Source organism: Triticum dicoccoides, chromosome 5B (assembly GCF_002162155.2).
Source record: "Triticum dicoccoides isolate Atlit2015 ecotype Zavitan chromosome 5B, WEW_v2.0, whole genome shotgun sequence".
In the NCBI taxonomy this organism is placed as follows: domain Eukaryota; kingdom Viridiplantae; phylum Streptophyta; class Magnoliopsida; order Poales; family Poaceae; genus Triticum; species Triticum dicoccoides.
The window spans coordinates 29052929-29072596 of NC_041389.1; the positions used below are offsets into that span (position 1 = coordinate 29052929).

The following is a 19668-nucleotide window of genomic DNA, read 5'->3' on the forward strand; positions in this document are numbered from 1 at the left end:
CGCGGAGGAGCTGGTCGAGCCCGCTGCACAGGCGCGCGGCTCCTCTTGGCTCATGCGGCCCTGCCTCCAGTACGTAGTAATCTTCAATTTACCTCTCGATCGAACCCTTTTGTGTGTGCTGGTTTGAACCCTTAAATTGACATGTGAATATGTGATTTGTATCCGGATTTTTGTCTGGTAACCTTTTGAATTTCATGAAAGTGGCATTCTAACATTACTAGATTTGCTAAATAGCTGGCTGAAGTTCAGCAAGAACGCATTAGATGTCATTTCAAGCGGGAAATTTTATTCTACTCACTGAAAGTGCCCTGTTTGTTGCTTATCCTGACTACTAATTCAGACGATGCTCCGATGCAACATTTCTCCTTGTTTGTTAGATCAAGAAGATGAACTCTTGTAGCAGCTATTCCTTGTTCTTTCGTTTCTGAAATCAGAGCCTCACTTTAATTAGCTGGGACCTATATTATGTATTTTTGGCTCATGAATGGCATGACCAAGAAGGCAGAGATGAATTTCTTTATAAATCAAGACAGACAACACGCTGAAAGTTTGTAGCGGCGTGGAAATGAGAAAGTTGCATCTTCTTAATAAATCGCACATGTATGGCAGTACTTGTCTTCTGGCGAGATGAGGGCGAAGAAGGAGATGCATGGCAGGTAGGAAGGAGTAGGATGCACAGGTGTTGTGGAAAGGGGGGCTAGGGAGAAAGACATTTATGTTTGCCACGGTGTAGTTCTAATTCCTAGAACGCACATGAAGCTTTTTGGCATCTGTGTTTGTAAAAAGAACTAGTTTTAGTGGGTCAACGACAGTAGAAATATCTATACTATTATTACATAACAACCCATGGGTGTTTTGCTAGTATAGTACAATTGATGGAATTATTACAGTTTATCATGACAGGAATGGTTACAGAATTGGACAAGCCAGGAGCAGAAACCGCAGACAACTCCACAAAAAAGAGAAGGACATGCCGTGTAGCTGACGATCAAGGTTCCCCTGTACCAGAGTTGCATAGGAAAAAGGTACCACTTGAACATATCTGTTTAGTGTTTCTGCGGGCCAGTTGGTTAACGACACTAGTGGCCAACCCGTAAGCGCACAGCCTAGTTTATCTAATTAACCCAATGTTATATATATCCTTGTTTATTTGAACCCCAAAAAGGTTTTGTTCTGCAGAAATTTTAATGCGTTCAGTACATATTTGAAGTAGTTGGTATTACCTATTCACAAGGTTTTTCTTCCGGTAGCAGCAACACACTTACGTCTCACAGCGACGTGCATAGAGCCAAAAATGTAATCTCACCACTACCCTAGTTTCCAGTAGGCACCTAGTTAGTCTTCAGTGTGTGCAGGTATTAAACCTGGGAATAGTTTGGGTTGAAGCTTTAGTTTCAGGTTGCTTTTCCTATTGGATTGTGTTTGGTCGGTTTAAATGGGCTGAGAATGTAAAGCAATCTGGTGTGGTTTGGATTTATAAACTATTGGATCGGACTGGTTTGGTCTGGACACAAACAAATCGGTCTCAAACCGTTTCAATCTGTGGACAGAATCCAGTCTCTCGACCAAAGTGTACGCGACGGCCAGCTTCCATGGAGTTCGTTGGGCTCCACATGTATGAATACACATACATACACAGCTTATTAATCCATTCCATTCATCAAGCTCGCTCCGTGGACCAAGAAGAACTACAATGGCACGCGTTTAGGCCTGGCAGCGATCCCGGCAGAGTACATGTGGCCTGAGGAGGAGCGCCAGCTGCGCCAAGGCCTGGGTGATGCCTACGACTAGGTGGCTGCAAGATAGTCCTCCGGCTCTCCGTAGATTCCCGGAGTCAACGTGGCCGTTTCGACGCCTGCAATGTCCGATCCAAACTCCTTCGCTAGCGCCGCCTACATGGCCGCCGTCCCCGCGGCACGGACGACTGGAGCCTCATGCATGTGGCCAGCCATGGCATCCTGGCGGGCCTCGTCGATGAGCTGCGGGATACCGGCTCTGGCTGCGGACCACGCCCTTTGGCCGACGCACCCGCCCGAATACGTCCCCGTGACCAGTGACCAAAAGCTTTGGGGTGCACATCAGCGCGCTCGTGTCCTGTCTCCTCACCATCCTCTCCCTCGGACTTGGCATCAGCATGCTGATGTCCAGTATAGGGGCCCTTTGAGGAGCCCAGCTGCAGATACTCTTCTAACTGGTCCCATCTCACAGATATAACGTCGATATTTTCCTTTTTCTCCAATTAGTACGTGTTTTTCTTGGGAGGCTGTAATTACTATATAAATAAAATATGGAGAAATTGGTAACGACGGTTATCACAACTACACGGTGACTGTACTTCACACTGTTTTGCAGGCCAGTAAAAATGCTGCGGAAACAATGTCGTCTGCAAGTGAATTAAGCAAGGTACTTTAAGTTAACAGCTTTACCATTTCTTAGAATGACTTCACGCCTGGTATTAATCAGAAACAAATAATACCTAATGCAGGAACCTGTAGGGAAACAATCAATGACAGAAGAAAGACCAGAACCAACAGGTGATAGTTATGAGGTATGCAGATCAAACAGAACATAATTATGTCACTAACGTATGGACATTTCAATATGATATTCTGCAGTACCTTAGCATAAAGTATTCATTGTCATGCAGGAACTATCTTCAGATAGTATTGAAAAGAATACAGATGGAGTATTAGCAGATGAAGCAGATAAAGAAACCAACTCAGTCGACCATTCACTGCAGCAAGCCGAAGAACAGAACCAACTACACGATAATGTGGAAAACATTGAAATGGTAAACAGGAACCCCAGTGAAAGTGATTCAGACAGCAGCTCAGGGAGCGACTCAGACAGTGAACTAGGGAAATACTTTTATCCTAAATTTGAGGAATTGGAGGCTGCAAGAAAACCAGAACCTGGAATGAAGTTTCAAACCCTCGAAGATGCAAACGGATTCTATAGTACTTATGCTCTCCTGACTGGTTTTGTGGCAAAGCGAAATTCTAATTACAGGAGAAAGAAGTATCACATAGAGTGCAACAGGAGTGGCAAACCAACACCAGCTCGGAACCCAAACAGGAAGAGGAAAATAAATTCCTTTGAGAGGACAAATTGCCAAGCAAAGGTGATAGTGAAGCTCACTAAGGGACAATGGGAATTCGCAACTGTTCGGAATGAGCACAACCATCCGCTATGTCCAAACCCTTCCCTCGCAAGATTTTTCCTGAGCCAGAAACACATGTCAAGTGAGGAAAAGTCGTTTCTAAAAGTTCTGCAGCAATGTAAGATACCTCCCAGTAAAATTCTGAGGATTTTTAGGAGAATGAGAAGTAGTTTTGGAAATATATCATTCAAAAAACAAGGTCCAGTCAGTTCTGCGAGAAGCAGTTCTGAAAACATACCGTCCAAGAAAAAAGATCCAGTCAGTTTACAGTGTACAGAACAACGGAAAACAGAAAACTCAGATGTTGAAAGTGCATTGAAGCACTTCAAAGAATTGGAGCTGCGGAACCCAAGTTTTTTCTACATCAAGCAAACAGATGAAGACAACGTAGTCCGCAGTATTTTCTGGACTGATGCGAGGTCAAGGATGGATTATGATATTTTTGGAGATTTCATCTCGGTTGATACAACTTACACCACAAATAGGCATAATTTGCCTGTTGCTACCATTATTGGGATAAATAATCATGGGAGAACTCTCTTGTTAGGATGCGCCCTGCTACGCGATGGGAGAGCTGAAACCTTCAAATGGATGTTCCAAACACTTTTGCAAGTGATGGGAGGAAAAATACCAGGATCAATCATTACAAACCAGGATGAACCCCTAGGAAGAGCAATTGCAGAGGTCCTGCCACAGGTAAGACTCAGGTTTTGGAAATGTGATGTAATGGGTAAAGCACATGAAAGGATAGCAGCCTTTATGGCAGCAAGAGGCAACATAAAACTAGAGCTGGATAGCTTAGTTGACAACTCGTTGACGGAAATGGAATTTGAAGAAGGATGGAGTTCACTTATTGAGAGATACGATGCAAGTAAAAATGAGTACCTACAATTCATGTGGCGGATAAGGAAAATCTGGGCGCCTGTTTATTTCAGACAAGATTTCTATCCATTTGCCGAATCACTTGGACGTGGTGAAGGTATGAACATCGTATTATTCAGAAACTATGTGCTTCCAAAGGACAGAATTGAGAAGTTCATCGAAAGATACGAGGAGATACAGAAGACTACACTAAAAACGGATGACGAAGATAGACGGCAAGCAAGAACTGTACCTTCATGCTTCTCATTGCAGCCAATAGAAAAGCATGCATCTACTATTTACACGAGGCAGATATTCCTGAAAGTGCAGAGAGAACTACTCCATTCTACGGCGTTCGACGTGCAGGTGGTAAAGAAAGGGTCTGTGTACCGACTGGAGAGGGCTTTCAACTACGAGAACCCAGAGTTTGATAGAAATGCCTTCGAAGTGTTTGTTGATCCTGTCAGCAACACATTCATATGCCAATGCGCAAAGTTTGCCAGAGATAGATTACTGTGCTGCCACATATTCAGGCTTTTCACGCAGCTTGGAATCAACGAAATCCCCGCGCAATACATCGTCCCCAGATGGACCGACAAATTCAAGGAAGAGAAGGCGAAGCAGTACACGGAGAAATGCCTAGAGAAGGCAGACAGCACAGCGAGATATGAAATGTTGATGAGCAAAATGGCCGACCTCAGCAAGAAGATATGCAGCGATGGCGCGAAATGCAACACATTCATGCTCGAGTTCGACAGTATTCAAGAGAAACTGCTAGCAACAGAAGGAGAAAATCCTCGCAACAGTGACAACTGTATGGAGATTATTACTACCAGCTAGCTTGTTCAGTCTAGGTAAGTAAGTTAGAGATTCAGGAGAACTGGATAGTCAATGTGTTGGGTGGTAGAGTTTATGAGTTTATTTGCGCCAGCAGTTCATTGAGTTTATTTGTGCCAGCAGTTCACTGTGGCCTAATCATACCGACTTTCATCCAAGGATTTGCCGACCTTGATCACACAAACTGGTCTCGTCTGAAAATGTCATGGCAACTGATTATGCCTTAATGATTAGCTCTCCATGCATGTGAAGGTCTACTTCCCCGGTTCATGGGTAGCTCCGTGTCCATGTCGAGGAGATCGATGTTCCCGGACAATATTCATATCCCATCTCCTCGTACTCTGTTCAATTAGTTTACAAAGCATCGGCAAAGTCAGCTGCTTTGTAGACTTCTGGCAACTGGACCAGTTTGAGTGAGGTCATATGCTATAAAGTTTTTGTTGTTCATGTTGGTTGCTTTTGCTCTGAAAAAGGCTTAAAACCTTGTGTCCAATTTTCAAGCATGGTCCTTCAGATTTAGATTGTGCAGACGCTCGTCGCCTATGTCTTTTAACTCCAAAGCTTATGTTCTTGCAAGAGTTCTTGAGAAACGCAAGGCTTTGGCAATGGCTTGGGTGCTACGCGACGATTTGCACGGCTTCTCTGAGGCGTTGTTTAAGTCCTGTGGGTGTGTGGTTGTCGTGTGCGTAATGTAGTGATGTAGCCTGAATGGGTTCTGCACCTTTAAAAGCTAAAGTGGCAAAAACAAAGTTTTTCCTTAAAAAAAATGTGATACAGATGTGCTTCTTCAAAGGGACATGTTCGTCCTGAAACCAATGAAATAATACACACACATTTGCTTCTTTCTATCTTTATACACACACATTTGACTTTTGTGCAGTGATACGACTTGAAAGCATGGCGGTAGTCACGTATTACTATTATTTCTACAACTTGAAAAATTCATATTGCACACTGGTTGCATTACATAAATATAGTACAGAATGCTAATTCTCATTTATATGAAACTTAAAATATGGTACATAATGCCAATTTTCATCCGTGCCCTATATATAAGAGAACCCATGCGCTTGATATGTTGTCAGGGTTACATAGGCTGGGGTCCACATGGAATCATATCTGGAACATTGCCCAGGTACTCGTCGAGATACTCGTGCCACGACGGATAGCACCAACATGGCTTAGAGCATCTCCAATAGCATGTGTATATTTGGATGTCTATATATTCATATAGACAATGGTCTAAAAGGATTCCCTCATATACACATCCAGTTTTGCATTAGAATGTCTGTATACAGGGACCATGACAGGTGGGCCGTCGCTGGGGAGAGGAAGAAATCATGACTGCAGTTGAGTTTAGACAACGCCTTCACATTGTCCAGGCGTGGACATTGTCGAGGTCGATATAGAGGATGTGTATATTTGGACGACCATATAGACAAGCTGTTGGACGCCTGTTTTGGGCTCACGTCGTGAAAAACGAGTATAGACATCCATAGACAAGCTATTGGAGATGCTCTTAGGGACAGGCCATCTGTTAAGAATTACAATTGAAACAATATGTTCAATGATAATAGTATGTAAACATATATATGAAAGTTGTGTCACTGCCTCACTGGAGGTGTAGTACCTGTTTGGCTTATGGTCGTTGATAAGATCAGTAGCAACAGGCCTACACACAGAACATAAGTAAACTTCATTAATACAATAATGTTCCAAATGGGTTTTACCGAAAATACACCGTGACAAGATCATAAGCATGCGACAGACAGATCATATATCTAAGCAAGAGGGGGCAAATGGTTTAAGTACATACAAGTCAAGACTTTAGAAACTGGCACAAGTTTGAACTTAAAGGTAATCTGAACAGCCAAGATAAACTGACCCAGGTTTTTCTTCCATTCTGAATTCAGGTTGTAATGACCCAAAGTTCAGTTAGAAACACTAGAAAAGTAAACACAATTCAGTCTTACCAAGGCAAATTCATCCATGCCAAAATGACTATACTGCACAAAAGGAAACTGCAAACCATATCTACATGGGTATAGATAGACTAACATACTTTGCATCAAAATTCTTCAAGACTTTCAGGATTATACTTCTGGGCAGGTACGGAGTTTCTTTCAAGCTGTAGAAGTCCATGCCAATAAAATTCCCAGCACAATCAACAAGAGGCCCTCCAATCCCAGCCTAGCACAAAAACAAAATAGCAAGTAAGAAAAAAAAGATGATAATTGTAAGCCTTAATGGATTCAAAACGTAGAAAACAAACGCATGTAGCGTACCTTTGTGATTTTACAAGTGGACATCATAAGCTCTTTGCAATCAAGTTTACTTGGCTTGTCAATCAAAGTCCCACCTATGGCCATTAATTTGCCTGTTTCGTAGACGTGCCCTACGGCTACTACTTCCCCATGAGGTTCAGTTTGTACCTCATCATAGATTTTCACTGTCCTAGTGCAGCGAGAACCGGCGATGCTGATGACAGCGATGTTGTAATGTAAATCGTAATGGTGCAACGTGCCCGTGGCATGTTGATTATCTGGAAGGCACACTTCAATCTGCTACGACAAAGCTAGTAAGTTTAATTATCTGTGCTGAAAACCAGTAAATTACGGTGTTAAACTATCATTAGCATTGCCGACCTTTAAGTCATCAGCTATCTTAGCTTCATCATCAGGATATCTAATCAAACTCCCTGAAGTCAGAATTCTTGTGGTGAACTCATTGCAGCCTATAAATACACCTGTGCAAGCAAAAAACCTTATATCTCCTACAAGAGAATAATTGAGATCATTATAGTCAGTAATGGAACAGCAGAAAGAATACAGGTTTAGGGGTTATATGGTCAGTACCACTGAATGAAGCCAGTGCGACGACACCTTGAGACATCTCTGAAGCAACTTCTTTGTCCAGTTTACTCCAGATATCTTCACCAAATTCCTCTTCAAAATTACAAAGCAAACGCATGCCAACTGGTGCAGAAACAAGGTACAGCAGTTGAGGAAATGCTGGATATACAGAGCAGTGGATAGTAAGTGCAGCGAAATAGAGTAATCAGCTAAAGAAAAAGAAATAACTCACGATCTTCGAAAGCTGGGAAGGGATAACCTCTGGACCTAAGCCTATTTTTAGCAGCCTCCTTGTGTACTGGTGCAACATGGTGGACTAACTCATCAACCATATGTATGTATGTGTTACTAACAGCGATCACGAAAACCGAGAGCAGAGACTTACCGCTATCACCAATATCCGGCCAACGAGGATGATAACAGGAAAAACGTTTGAGACGGCCTCCGAGTGCTGCTGCCACAAGGTGAAGCAATTAATAACTATGTATATATTACCGTCGATAGATAAGTAACATTGGAAGTTCACCTGTTTGACCTTCTGGATCACAGTAATGACACCCGGAAATCCTTGAGCTGCCTAAAGTTGAAACGATGAGACAAACAGGATTGAGCAGAATTCAAATCACTGAAAAAGTGCATTGTAGTAGTACAAGACATGGTTATATTTTCATATTGCATATCCATATATTTAGTATTAATAAACTAACACAGACCGGCGCAATCATGTATAAAAATAGTTAAATTTGCGTCACTGGCAAGGAAATTAGATATTGTTCGAGATATATACTAGTTCCATGTACAAGATGTATTATTCTCCGTTGTAATAAGGGATTTTCTGTTTATCTCCGCCTATACTTTGTACTCATATTTATACTGACCTTTGGCATCAAGAAAAATACAAGTGGCATACTACTATCTCACCGAAATGTGGTTGAAATTTACCACTAAGGCGATGAATTTCCAGATAGTTCATAATTTAGCATGAAGCACTTAAGGAGTGAGTATGCTCTTCTCACCTTCTAAACTTGGTATATGAGGCCGGAACCGTTCTGGCATATTGATTGCTCTGCGTTGGACTTGGACCCCCCACCATGGGACAGTTTTCTGACTGTCAGCTGTTCTTTTCCGAATCCTAAGCTTGCTGCAGAATTTGGTAACGCTTATACGTACATAAGAGTAAGTCCAGCAAAGTAGATCATATATAATAGAGAAAAGTATACTTTTCGTCTCTCAAGTCTTGGCAAAGTCTAGATTTAGTCCCTGCGAAACCGGACAACTTGCACCCTCATCTATTAAAACCGGACTAATTTTGTCCCTCGAGCGGTATCCAGGCTGACTCACGGTGGTTTTGAACAGTTCAAAGTGACACTAGGCCAAGCTTTTAGGTACAAAGGAAAGAAAAACACACACACGCATCACTCATGTTTAACTCCATTGTGCATGCCGCTCGCATGGGCCATGCTGCTCTCCCGGCCACCGCCCATCAGGATCACCCGCCATCAAGCACGTACACGCATCGGCGCGGCCAGTAGGGCCGAGGACAGTTCGTCATGACGAGCTTGGCCAAGGCGCACAGTGTCGAAGAGCAACTTCGCAGCAGCACGGGGCAGACGACAACGGTGCGGCAGCTCGAGCGGTGCATGCGTGACCATCGGGGCCATGGTGTGCCTCGCCACGGGAGTGGGCCAAGTGTGGAGGCTGCCTTGTTCGAGGAGCTTGTAGACCAGGACGCAGTCGGGTCCGACAACGTAATAGCCAAGCAGGGACACGACTCTTGATTCTGGGTTCCCAACGCAGAGACGGCGCGAAGCAGCGCCCGATGCCATGTTCCCGAACTGCTCACCCAACTCAGAGGACACCGTCATGTCTGCCACCATGCCGTCCTCGAGCTCTGTCGTTGCTGCAACTCAGCTAGCCGCAGGGTGCCGCATCCGCTCGTCCATGTCTGTTGGCTGGAGCGAGTACGAGAGCTCAGGGAAGGAGCGCCTGGATTGGGCGAGTGGATGCCGTCGGATGCGCAGGTGGTCTTCAGCGCGTCGTCGGCCACCGCCATGAGCTCCCACGCCAGCGAGACGCGACCTTGCGGAGCGGCCTCACCGAGGTCGCCAGGACCAAAGGCTTCCATGCGCACGTCCTGCTCCTGCTGCTTGATGCACGGCAACTGCTCGACCAAGTGCCTAGCTGAAGAAACAGAAGGAAGAAGAAGATCCACCAAGATTGCCATGTGGACGCTGACCCGGTCAAAACCACGCCATGTCATCGCGAAACCACTTGCAATCAGAAGAGGGACTTAGCTTGTCCAGTTTTTAGAGTTGAAGGTGCAAGTTGTCTGGTTTCATAGTTAAGGGACCAAATCTAGACTTCGTCCAGAATTAAGGGACGAAAAATATACTTTTCTCTATATAATATGTGCACACAAGTACGAAACTGTACATACTGAAATGATAAACGTGGACTAAGCAGGCCAAAAAGAGGAATTGGAGTCAGATGCTAAATGTATTGTGATGTGTACTGTGCCGATAATGAAAATGAGGAAATGCAAATCGCAGCATGATGTCATACAAATGCACAATTATATGGAAATTCCCATCATCATAAAATTTCTAAGCATGTGTAAGCACACTTCGAGACTATATATGTAGCTCATATAAGTGCAGGGAGTACCGAGGGCATACTTTGTAGCATATGTTTTCGGAAACCCAGCCACGGATTCCAGAATTGTACTCCTCAGTATGAGAGCAGTCCCTTCTTTGTCATAATAGTTCAACCCAACAAAGTTCCCAAAAAAATCAATGAGGATTCCTCCAGAAGCACCCTAGAAAATAAATAAAGTTGTGCTCAGTCAAGCAGAAAAATTAGCTATAGTGATGTTGAATAAGGTTTGCATAACTGAAGGAGAGTACCGTTTCCTGCCAAAAAATTATATATTTTGGTGTATATTAAGTAAATTATTAAGTCACTCATGTCATGGCACAATTATTTATGTTCACCATGTATAGAAGTAAAAGAGAAATCAACATAGTAAGAAGTAAGATTCACATGTTGATCAAGATGGCAACCTGTTGGCGATAAGCAGCCATTGGATCGCCAGCCGACATCGCAGTTGTGGCCATCAATAACTTTCCTGAGCTGAAGCAGCGCCGGACAGCAACTACTTGACTGTGAGGCTCACGCTGCTGCTGATGATCTAGACACGGTGTACGAAGGCCACCACCTTTTGGCCAGGCACGGACAACAGCAAGATTGTGTCTTAAATCGTGGAATAGCAAATATCCATTGACAACATTATTATTCGGAAGGCGCACTTTAGTCTGCAATATGACGATGAAGCAGCAAGCCATCAACAAAATATATACATAATGGTTATATTAGCAGAATGATTACCCTTAATCCGAAATGAGCAAGCAAGGGGTTGTATATTACTTAAATCTCGCGGTACTGACCTGCATTTTTTCAGTGATCTCTCTGTGACCATCTCTAGCCCTAAACAAGTTTAATGAAGCCAGAAGATTTGCTGTCGTTTTGGTGTAGCCAATAACTATGCCTGTGCATGCAAAATGAGTGGAACCACCTGCACAAACACAAGTAGGTAATCCTTAAAATTTGCAATCATGATGTATGTAAAAGCAACTAAGCAAGCAAAGATAAGTAGCAAATCACCCTCACCCTCATCGAACGAAGTGATCGACACAAGACTCTGATCCCAGATCGCGGCTACTTGCTCGCTGAGCACGGTCCAGACTCCTTCACTCGGGCTGCCAGGTTCATCCTCTTCATCGGGGTCGGAAATACGGAGTTGATCCAGATGCAAATCTCCTGGTCCAGCTCAGGGAGCATTGTACAACACAAACGCGAGTGTGGTTATATATAAAGCTGTGCAGGGGGGAAAAAGGAAGGGGTGCCGAAAAATTGGAAAAGAGTGGTTCTCACCTCCATCATCTGTTGAGAATTTCCGTTTTCTGTTCGAGGGTTCACCTGTCTCGCACTGCATCTTCCTTTGCGACCTAGCGTAGAACCCAAGCGGGATATATTTAGTCGTAGTGCTATCCTGCAGCTGCTGATTGGGATCTTCCTCCGTCGCTGCCATGTCCGCAGCGAGATGGGTCTCAGCGGCCCTTATCCTCTCCTTCTCACAGCGGACACACCAGTTTCAGTGGACTCATAGTTCGCTCGACCGGTGATGGGGCAGCAGAGATCTTTCGGCTTCCGGGACCGCAATGATCCAGCCCCAGATGATTCGAGCGCCCGCCGAGCCGACACTATGGAATTGCGCTGGACAGATCCTGACGTACGCCAGACGATGTCCTCCCGAGAACTTGGATGACCGGGGGTGGGTGTGAAGTGAAGTGGCTAGGGTTTGGTCCGGCGAGCAGTGCCAGCATGGGTCGGGTCCGAAGTGAAGGATGCGCCTGGACGCACCTGGGCGCCCCATATCCACCCCGCATTTAGGCTAGAATTAAGGGATGTCAGTCAGCTTGGGCATTTGAGACCCGTTTAAGTCGTCCGTCTGTATCAAAATTTCGTGACCGGACAGCCCGCTCGGGCGTTTAAGACGAGTTTGGGACGCCCCGTTGTAGATGCTCTAACATGAGAGAGAGAAGTCAAATAAGCTAGAGTGCAAGCTAGTGTAAAAGAGAAAAGAAAAGTACCCCAACTTGGGCTGCCAGAATAAGTTCATACAAAAAATTAAAAATTGAGACAAACCAGTTACTAAACTTGCTTTGGGGAACAAAATCATACTACTTCCTCCGTCTAGGTGACTAAGTCATTTTAGATTGTGCACCGTGACCAAGAAGGAGGGGGAAATGAAAGAACTTAATGCTTATTTGCTAATTAATAGCATTGCATGCAATGAACTGACCACTGCATGTCGTGTTTGATAGTCTCAAGTTATTAAAAGCATGTACACCCCAAATCTCTTATTAGTTGATATGTCAAGAAATAAGAAACGAGGTAGAAGTTAATGCACCGCGCCTAAGTGTTTTAGGATTATTTGGTTTTTGCAAGATGACTTACACACCTAGACGGAGGAAGTAGTACAAAATAGTCCGAAATAGCCGCGTGGCACGCCACGTCGGCAGGGGAGCATGCGCCGGCTGCCTGGCTATTTTGCAGGAGCCCCATGTACTTATGCTAAATGGCTCATTGGCACCGGTAACCCTCCTCACACGGTCACACCCCATCGCCTAGTCGTCTCCTGTTCGCCGTCGCCTGTTCATCTCCTCTGTTCGACACCCACGACGCAGCGACTGCATCATCCGCTGGATGGAGCCACGTCCTCGCAGCATCGGCAAATTTCCTCCGGACTATGGTATGAAATCGAGTTGCCCCGCTCTCTGCTCCCATGTTTGGTCGTTTTCTGCTAGGGTTTTGATCCGGTTTGTTCAGCAACATTTGCGCCCGCTTCATAGATGAAAGTGTAAGATTTTGTGGGAGTTTTGGGGGGCGTATGGTTAAGATTCGGTCTTTGATCAGATTCGTCGTAGATGTATTGTGTCTGACTGTTTGTAATGTATTGTGGTGTCGCCTGCTTTGTATGTTCAGAAACATTTGTTTCCTGAAGTGTTAAGCACGGGGTTCAGATTGATGTTAATATGGTGTGCAGTATAGACGAATTACTGTACTGTACCCTTGATGTTTTCTCGTTCCTTGATCAGAGCCTGAATCTCCAGTCCCATCGCTTTCACAACCTCGACATCATCTTCCTCTGAATCATCACCTTTGTGACTCAGAATGCGCCTACTGGGCATGCTTAGCAAATGGTTAGCAAAGTTCCAGAATGAGCTTCCTAGCTGGTACTGGACCTGTCGTAGTTCATGCTTCAACTTTATGTTTTGTAATGCTCTAAAACCTGCACTGTGTCGAGCTGTTTCTGATCTGAACATGCTTTTGGCTAGCTCTGAATTTAGCCTGAACCTTAATTCTGTGTTTGTTCTGAATCTTGTCTGAACCACTTCCCCCAGCTCCTGAATTTATATATGAATTATGCCTGAATTCTGTGGTCCTGGGAATGTTGTTGTTGGGAAGTTTTATTGTATCCTGTGATACAAAAATTAGATGACGTAATGCTATAAAACAGAGGATGTCTTGCTGTTAATTTTTTTGTGGCGTCCCCGCCGGCCATACGCTGTGTCTTCGCCGGCCGTATGCTGCACCGGTTGCGGTAGCAGAGGACGCAAGGCCGTCAAGTCGCATGACGCGGAGGCAAGCGGCAGCGGTCCATGAGACGTCGGCGTGCTCTGCTCTGTTCTTGTTCGGTAAGTGTCGAGCTCTCCTTTGGTTTCAGTCAGGTGCTTTCAGTTCAGTTAGGCTACTGTCAGATAGAGAGCTTTTAGTTTCAGTTATTTTAACATACAAACGGGGACTTTTCTGCAAATATTGCTGGGACGTGGATGGGCTATGACCGACGTGGCGTCCAATGTGGCAAGTGCAGACTTGATTTGTGTACAAATGAATCCGCAAAGCAAGTTTAGTGACCCATTAGTGTCAGTTTACAAGTTTTTGTGCGAAATTGTTCTCGCAAAGCAAGTTAGTGTACTCCTACTGTAGATGTATTTAACTCCCTTTTTCTAAGTGCGAGGATACTCCTCAACTTCCTATAATTTCGGTTTTGTTAAAGCACATCTAGATACAACTAGATGTGACACCCTCTGAGGCCATCACCGAATCGATACATTCACCCGGTACCCGGAACCAGTCTTATGTAAATTGTTCAGCAACCTTTTCTGACTAAAATAACTACATTGCAACTATGATTATAATCATAGATATCATAATTAGGTTCAAACTACATTACATAATACACATTTAAGCTAGTCGATTAGAACCAAATAATAAAAACAAACAAAATTTATTGGCCCACCTCCGCACTATTCCGGCCTCGATCGCCGCTCAATCCACCCTGGAGTCGGAGTCGGAGCCGTCCAGCGAAAGCGAGATAAGGGGTGGCGTTGGCTAGGTGCAGTTTTACCCCTCAAAACCAATCTACTGGCTTGTCCTTTTGGCTGTGGCATTGCTTTTTTTATCCCAGACTCTTCCTTGCTTCCAAGTTCAAGTGAGCTTGGGTGCCCTTGTTTATTTAGGTAAAAATACTTTAGCGGCGGCTCATGACCATGATGCTAGGAGGCAAGTATTAGGGAGAAGAAGACAATGTGAAAGGGAACAGTCCCGGTAATCGGTTGGACAGGGCGAAAAATTTGTACATAAGTACATATAAGTATGCGAGAACTCAAAGTGATGGGGGTACTAACTGAACCTGTTGTAGCATATCTACATATGCCTGTGCATATAACTTTGTGTGCACAGGGAGGAAACAGATCCGACCTAATTAATGAACTGCGGTGAACTATGGACAAAGAGCATCTTAGCCTGAATCTGAACGGTGTCATGTATGTTTGGCAAGTACATGGATGCCTTGCCAGTGCTTAACTTTAGGTCGTTTGTCATTGCCAATGGTTTCAAGTCGACTGCAGTTTTTGAGCCATAGTTCACGCAGATACTTTGGATCGAAACTGAACTTGGAAATTACATAGAAATTTAAGGAGCCGTAATGAGAATTTAACTGGCCCAGCTTTATTGGAATCAGATGCTTGAACAACATTTAAAAGTAAATTAAATAGCTGGGACTTCCAGCTTTACACGACAAGAACCAACCACATCAACAATGAAAGAACCAAACCCGCAAAAAAAAAAAAAGACAATGAAAGGACCAAGTAAAACTGAGTTTGGTGGGAGTCCAGCTTTAGTTGCTCCAGTGCAAGCTTCCGTTAGACTTTCTTCAAGGAAAGTGATAACTCCTACCCCTTTACAACTCTGATCTGTTCGGACCCATTATTGCGTCGCCTCTCATTCTCCTCCTCCAGCAGCTCCAGTGTCTCAGCCACCGCACCTTCTTTGGTAATACCACCCATCTGCACCTCTTTAAGGTTTGTCAAGTGCTCAATGCCCTCCATTTTCTTCCACTGATCACCATAATTCAGCACAAGTGTTTCCAGCTTTGGCATGCATCCTTCCTCAAATATATAAACTGGGGGAACTTCAGGAGAATAGCCCAGAGTAAGTTCCTTGAGCTCCGGAAAGGGCTGGCTACTGCGTGCAACCATATCTTGATACTTTTGCATAAAGTATGGCCCCAAGGTCAGCCTCTGCAGGTTGGGCAACTTACACAGGGCGTCGAATAGTTCGGCACCATCAACGTATGCCCACGCTATGTCAAACTCAATAAGATTCACTAGTTCCTCTACCCATTTTGGCAATCCATCAGTGCAGCCGCAGATCCTAAAGTAACGGAGAAGCAGCGGTGGAGACTCAACTTCATGCAGAAATTGCAATATTGGCCTGAAAGGCCAAACTTGACAAGCAAAATTTCCAATCTCGAGCCACTGGAGCGAGTACATCTTGCTCAGGGAACGGGCAAGCTCTTCGGGAACATCCGGATGGATTTCCTGACTTGTGTTGACATAGATACATAACTCTTGCAGTTGATCTAACTCACCAATCTCCTTGGCGACCTCCGGGTCATGCATCACAATCTCCTTGCCTTCATTTTTTTGATCCCTTGCGGCAGCATCCACGCACACCATTGACTAGTTTGGGAGGTGAACAACATGTGCTCCAGCCTCTCTAGCTTCGTGACTGCTTCTGGCAGACAAGTTAATTGTGTGTGACGTACATCAAGGGTCTCCAAGTGCTCGAGATCACCGATTCTCGAAGGCATCACCTTGGTATCTGTACCCCTCAAGCTCAAGAACCTTAAAAGGTACATCCGGCAGATGTGCCTCATATGCTTTTCTTCTAGGCCTTCGCAGTCTTCCAAGTCAAGAACCCTTAGCAAGGTGAACTCTCCTAGCCGAGCAAGCAGCTTGTGCGCTTCAGGATCAAATATGCTCAGTGATCGGACATGTTGCACAGTCATCCCCTTGATCCCATTCCTTGTACCATGGTGGGCTGCCAATTTCTTTGATGAAGTGTCCCCGGCTGCCTCAAGTCCACCATGTATGGTGAGACGGCGAATCTTACCATATGACATCCCTTCATATTGCTGACCTACAAGGCTAACGAAGTTGGACTCTAGGGATTTAGACACAATGACCTCAAGCATCATGTCATGCACTCGGGACGTCTCTTCCCTCCATAGGTACATGCTGACTATATCAATACCTCGGTCAATCATGCTTCTACTCATCAGCTCACTGAAGTAGGCTTCAGCAAGCTCCATCTGGGTCATCCCTCGCTTCTCAGGAATCAACCCTTCAGCGATCCATCTCTTCAATAGCCGATCCTTGCTAATCACATAATCCTCCGGGAAGATGCTAAGATACATCATGCAAGCCTTGAGGTGATGGGGTAGGTGGTCATAGCTAAGTGTGAGTATCTTCCTCATCCCCTCTAGGGTAGGGTTGATGTCCATCTGTGAACCAATTGATCTTCCAACTATTTGCCACATCTGCTTCCCATTTGGGTGTTTGTAGCTTGCCAAAAGCCTTGCAATGCTAACAATGGCTAATGGTAGCCCACCACATTTTTCTAAGATGATTTCCATTTCCGTTTTCAAATACGACGGGCAAGAGTCGTCAGTCATTGAGCCAAATGCTTTGCTCAAGAACAACTGCTTGGACTCTATCTTACCTAGGGCCTTCATATAATGAATGCAATAGTCAGAAGTATTACTGCATGCTTTGGCCACAGAATCAATCCAAGTCGTCACAATCATTCGGCTACCCTTTTTGTTGCTTGGTAACTTGGACCGTATTGCATCCCAGGCTGCTTTGCTCCATACATCATCGATCAAAATGAGGTATCTACACTCATAGATATGCAAGAATTAGAAAGAGTTGTCCGCAAAAAATAGCAATGCATTGCATCGAAATGTATATATTATTATTGAAAGCTCATTTAAACTCTGTTTTGAACACTATCCACCACTATCTACAAAAGAACGAAATATATTATATCTAATTTCTTTTGGCTAATATATAACAATAAAAGATTGTCCAATAATACCATTTGATTTAAACATTTTTGCAACTATGTGATACCCCGCATGTTGCTCTTGGAATTAGTTGTAATGAGATTTTGTTGAATGAAACATGAAAATTGAGAGTAATAATATAATAAGTGAAACCGAAAATACATACTATCTTTCCCGAAGGTTTAACCTTTTGGCACAATAATCAGGTACGGTCGACTGTTTTGCCTATGATCATTTCATAGCCGCATGGTTACAAGAGGCGACGATCTCCTCCGTAATAGATGGGCTAGGTCTAGCGAAAAGCTTATCAATTAGAGCGGACACGCCTTAGTTCTTAAGATTTTGGGGCAATGGTTAGACACATTAAATGATGGTAAGGAGGGAGTATGATTTATTTTATAGGATCATCATGTAGTTATGAATTACTCGGTAAATTCCAATTTTATCTCTACTTGATATTTTTTACACTAATTACCACATTTAATAGCTTTTCACGCGGATAACCCCATTTAGCAAAAGTTTTGTCAATTTTAACTCCTTTTGATCTTTTTAAAAGTTGCAAATAAGATGTTAAAATTTTTAGAAAAACTTCACCTATATGTGCATGTCATTTGCATTCATGAAAAAAGTGTTGGAAAGTCCCCATCTCAGTTTGAGCTCATATGATCTCGGCATGAAGAGTAAAATCAGGAAAACTTGAAACAAAATTCAAAAAATACTTTTTTTTCTGGCAAACATTGTCAGTCTACTTGAGTGCTTGCAATGTTTCCTCAGGGAATGACATTCATGGAAGTCATGTTAAAAAAACAAAATTAGCACTCCAAAATGCTTTTGTTTTGGAGCATCTTTTTTTTGCCACGACTTCTACGAATGTCATTCCTTTATGAAACTTGGCAAGCCACTAGTAGAAAAAAGGCTTTTAGTCCCGGTTCATAAGGGCCTTTAGTCCCGGTTCTGGAACCGGAACTAAAGGGTCGTTACTAAAGCCTCCCCCTTTAGTCCCGATTCTTACACGAACCGGGACTAAAGGCTCTCCACGTGGCCGCTCCCTGGAGGTCCACCTTTAGTCCCGGTTGGTAACACCAACCGGTACTAAAGGAATTTTTATGATTTTTTTCAAAAAAAAAATTTGAATTTTTTTTTTGATTTTCAAATTTCTGATTTATTTTAACCTCTCATCTCTAATCACCCCTCATCATTCCAAATCATCTAACTTCCCGGACGGTCACCCATCCTCTCACTACTCCAGCCTGAGCATGCTTAACTTTCGGGTTCTATTCTCCCTCGTTTCCAAGTATGCACTTGTTGTTTTCCTGACAATAGTAAGATGTCAATCCTATTAACCTCAGGAATTTAGCTTGAGCATGAAGTCACACATTTCATTGTTTGAGTTTGAAACTATTGTTCTAAAAAATAACACTAATATTTAGTAACACTAATATTTCTTAAATAATTAGTTTGACCACAATTTGACCATAGTTTGACCAGATTTGACCAAAATTCAAAAAAACTGAAATAATTATTTAGTAACACTAATATTCTTAAATAATTATTTAGTAACACTAATACTTCTTGAATAAGTAGTTTGACCATAGTTTGACCAGATTTAACAAAAATTGAAAAAAAAAACTGAAATTTGATGAATTTTTTTGCCTCCAGATCTTAAAAGCCCCGTAACTTTTTTTCTGTTAGGTTTTTGAGGATTTTGAAAATGTTTAACGGGGTTCCCCCGATTAAATTTGGATGTAACTTTTCATATAAAAAACTTTTTCATCCGAGTTAGTATGCAAAAGTTATGCCCATTTTACTAAATTCTAGAGAGATTTTGCAAATAAAGTCGAAATTCACATTTGCAAATTTCCCAACAACTAAACCACATATCACATGGGAAACTTATTTTCTTTTATTTTTTTTGACATTTTCATCATTTTCTTTTATTTTTTTAAAACTGAAAAGGCGATCCATCGGGAGGGGGGGGGGTAGAGTTT

The 19668-nt window shown here is 43.4% G+C and overlaps 1 protein-coding gene and 1 pseudogene across 1 annotated transcript; one reads left to right on the forward strand and one right to left on the reverse strand.

The window, feature by feature from the left end:
• The first annotated feature begins 6 nt into the window (after positions 1–6).
• On the forward strand, positions 7–5085 carry LOC119307182 (protein FAR1-RELATED SEQUENCE 9-like). The gene is made up of 5 exons (XM_037583276.1): positions 7–69; positions 904–1025; positions 2353–2403; positions 2486–2548; positions 2648–5085. Exons 2-5 carry the CDS (start codon positions 906–908, stop codon positions 4859–4861), a joined length of 2448 nt encoding a protein of 815 aa, XP_037439173.1. The 5' UTR covers positions 7–69; positions 904–905; the 3' UTR covers positions 4862–5085.
• Positions 5086–13325: 8240 nt separating this feature from the next.
• LOC119308967 lies at positions 13326–18189 on the reverse strand (annotated as a pseudogene).
• Positions 18190–19668: the final 1479 nt, after the last annotated feature.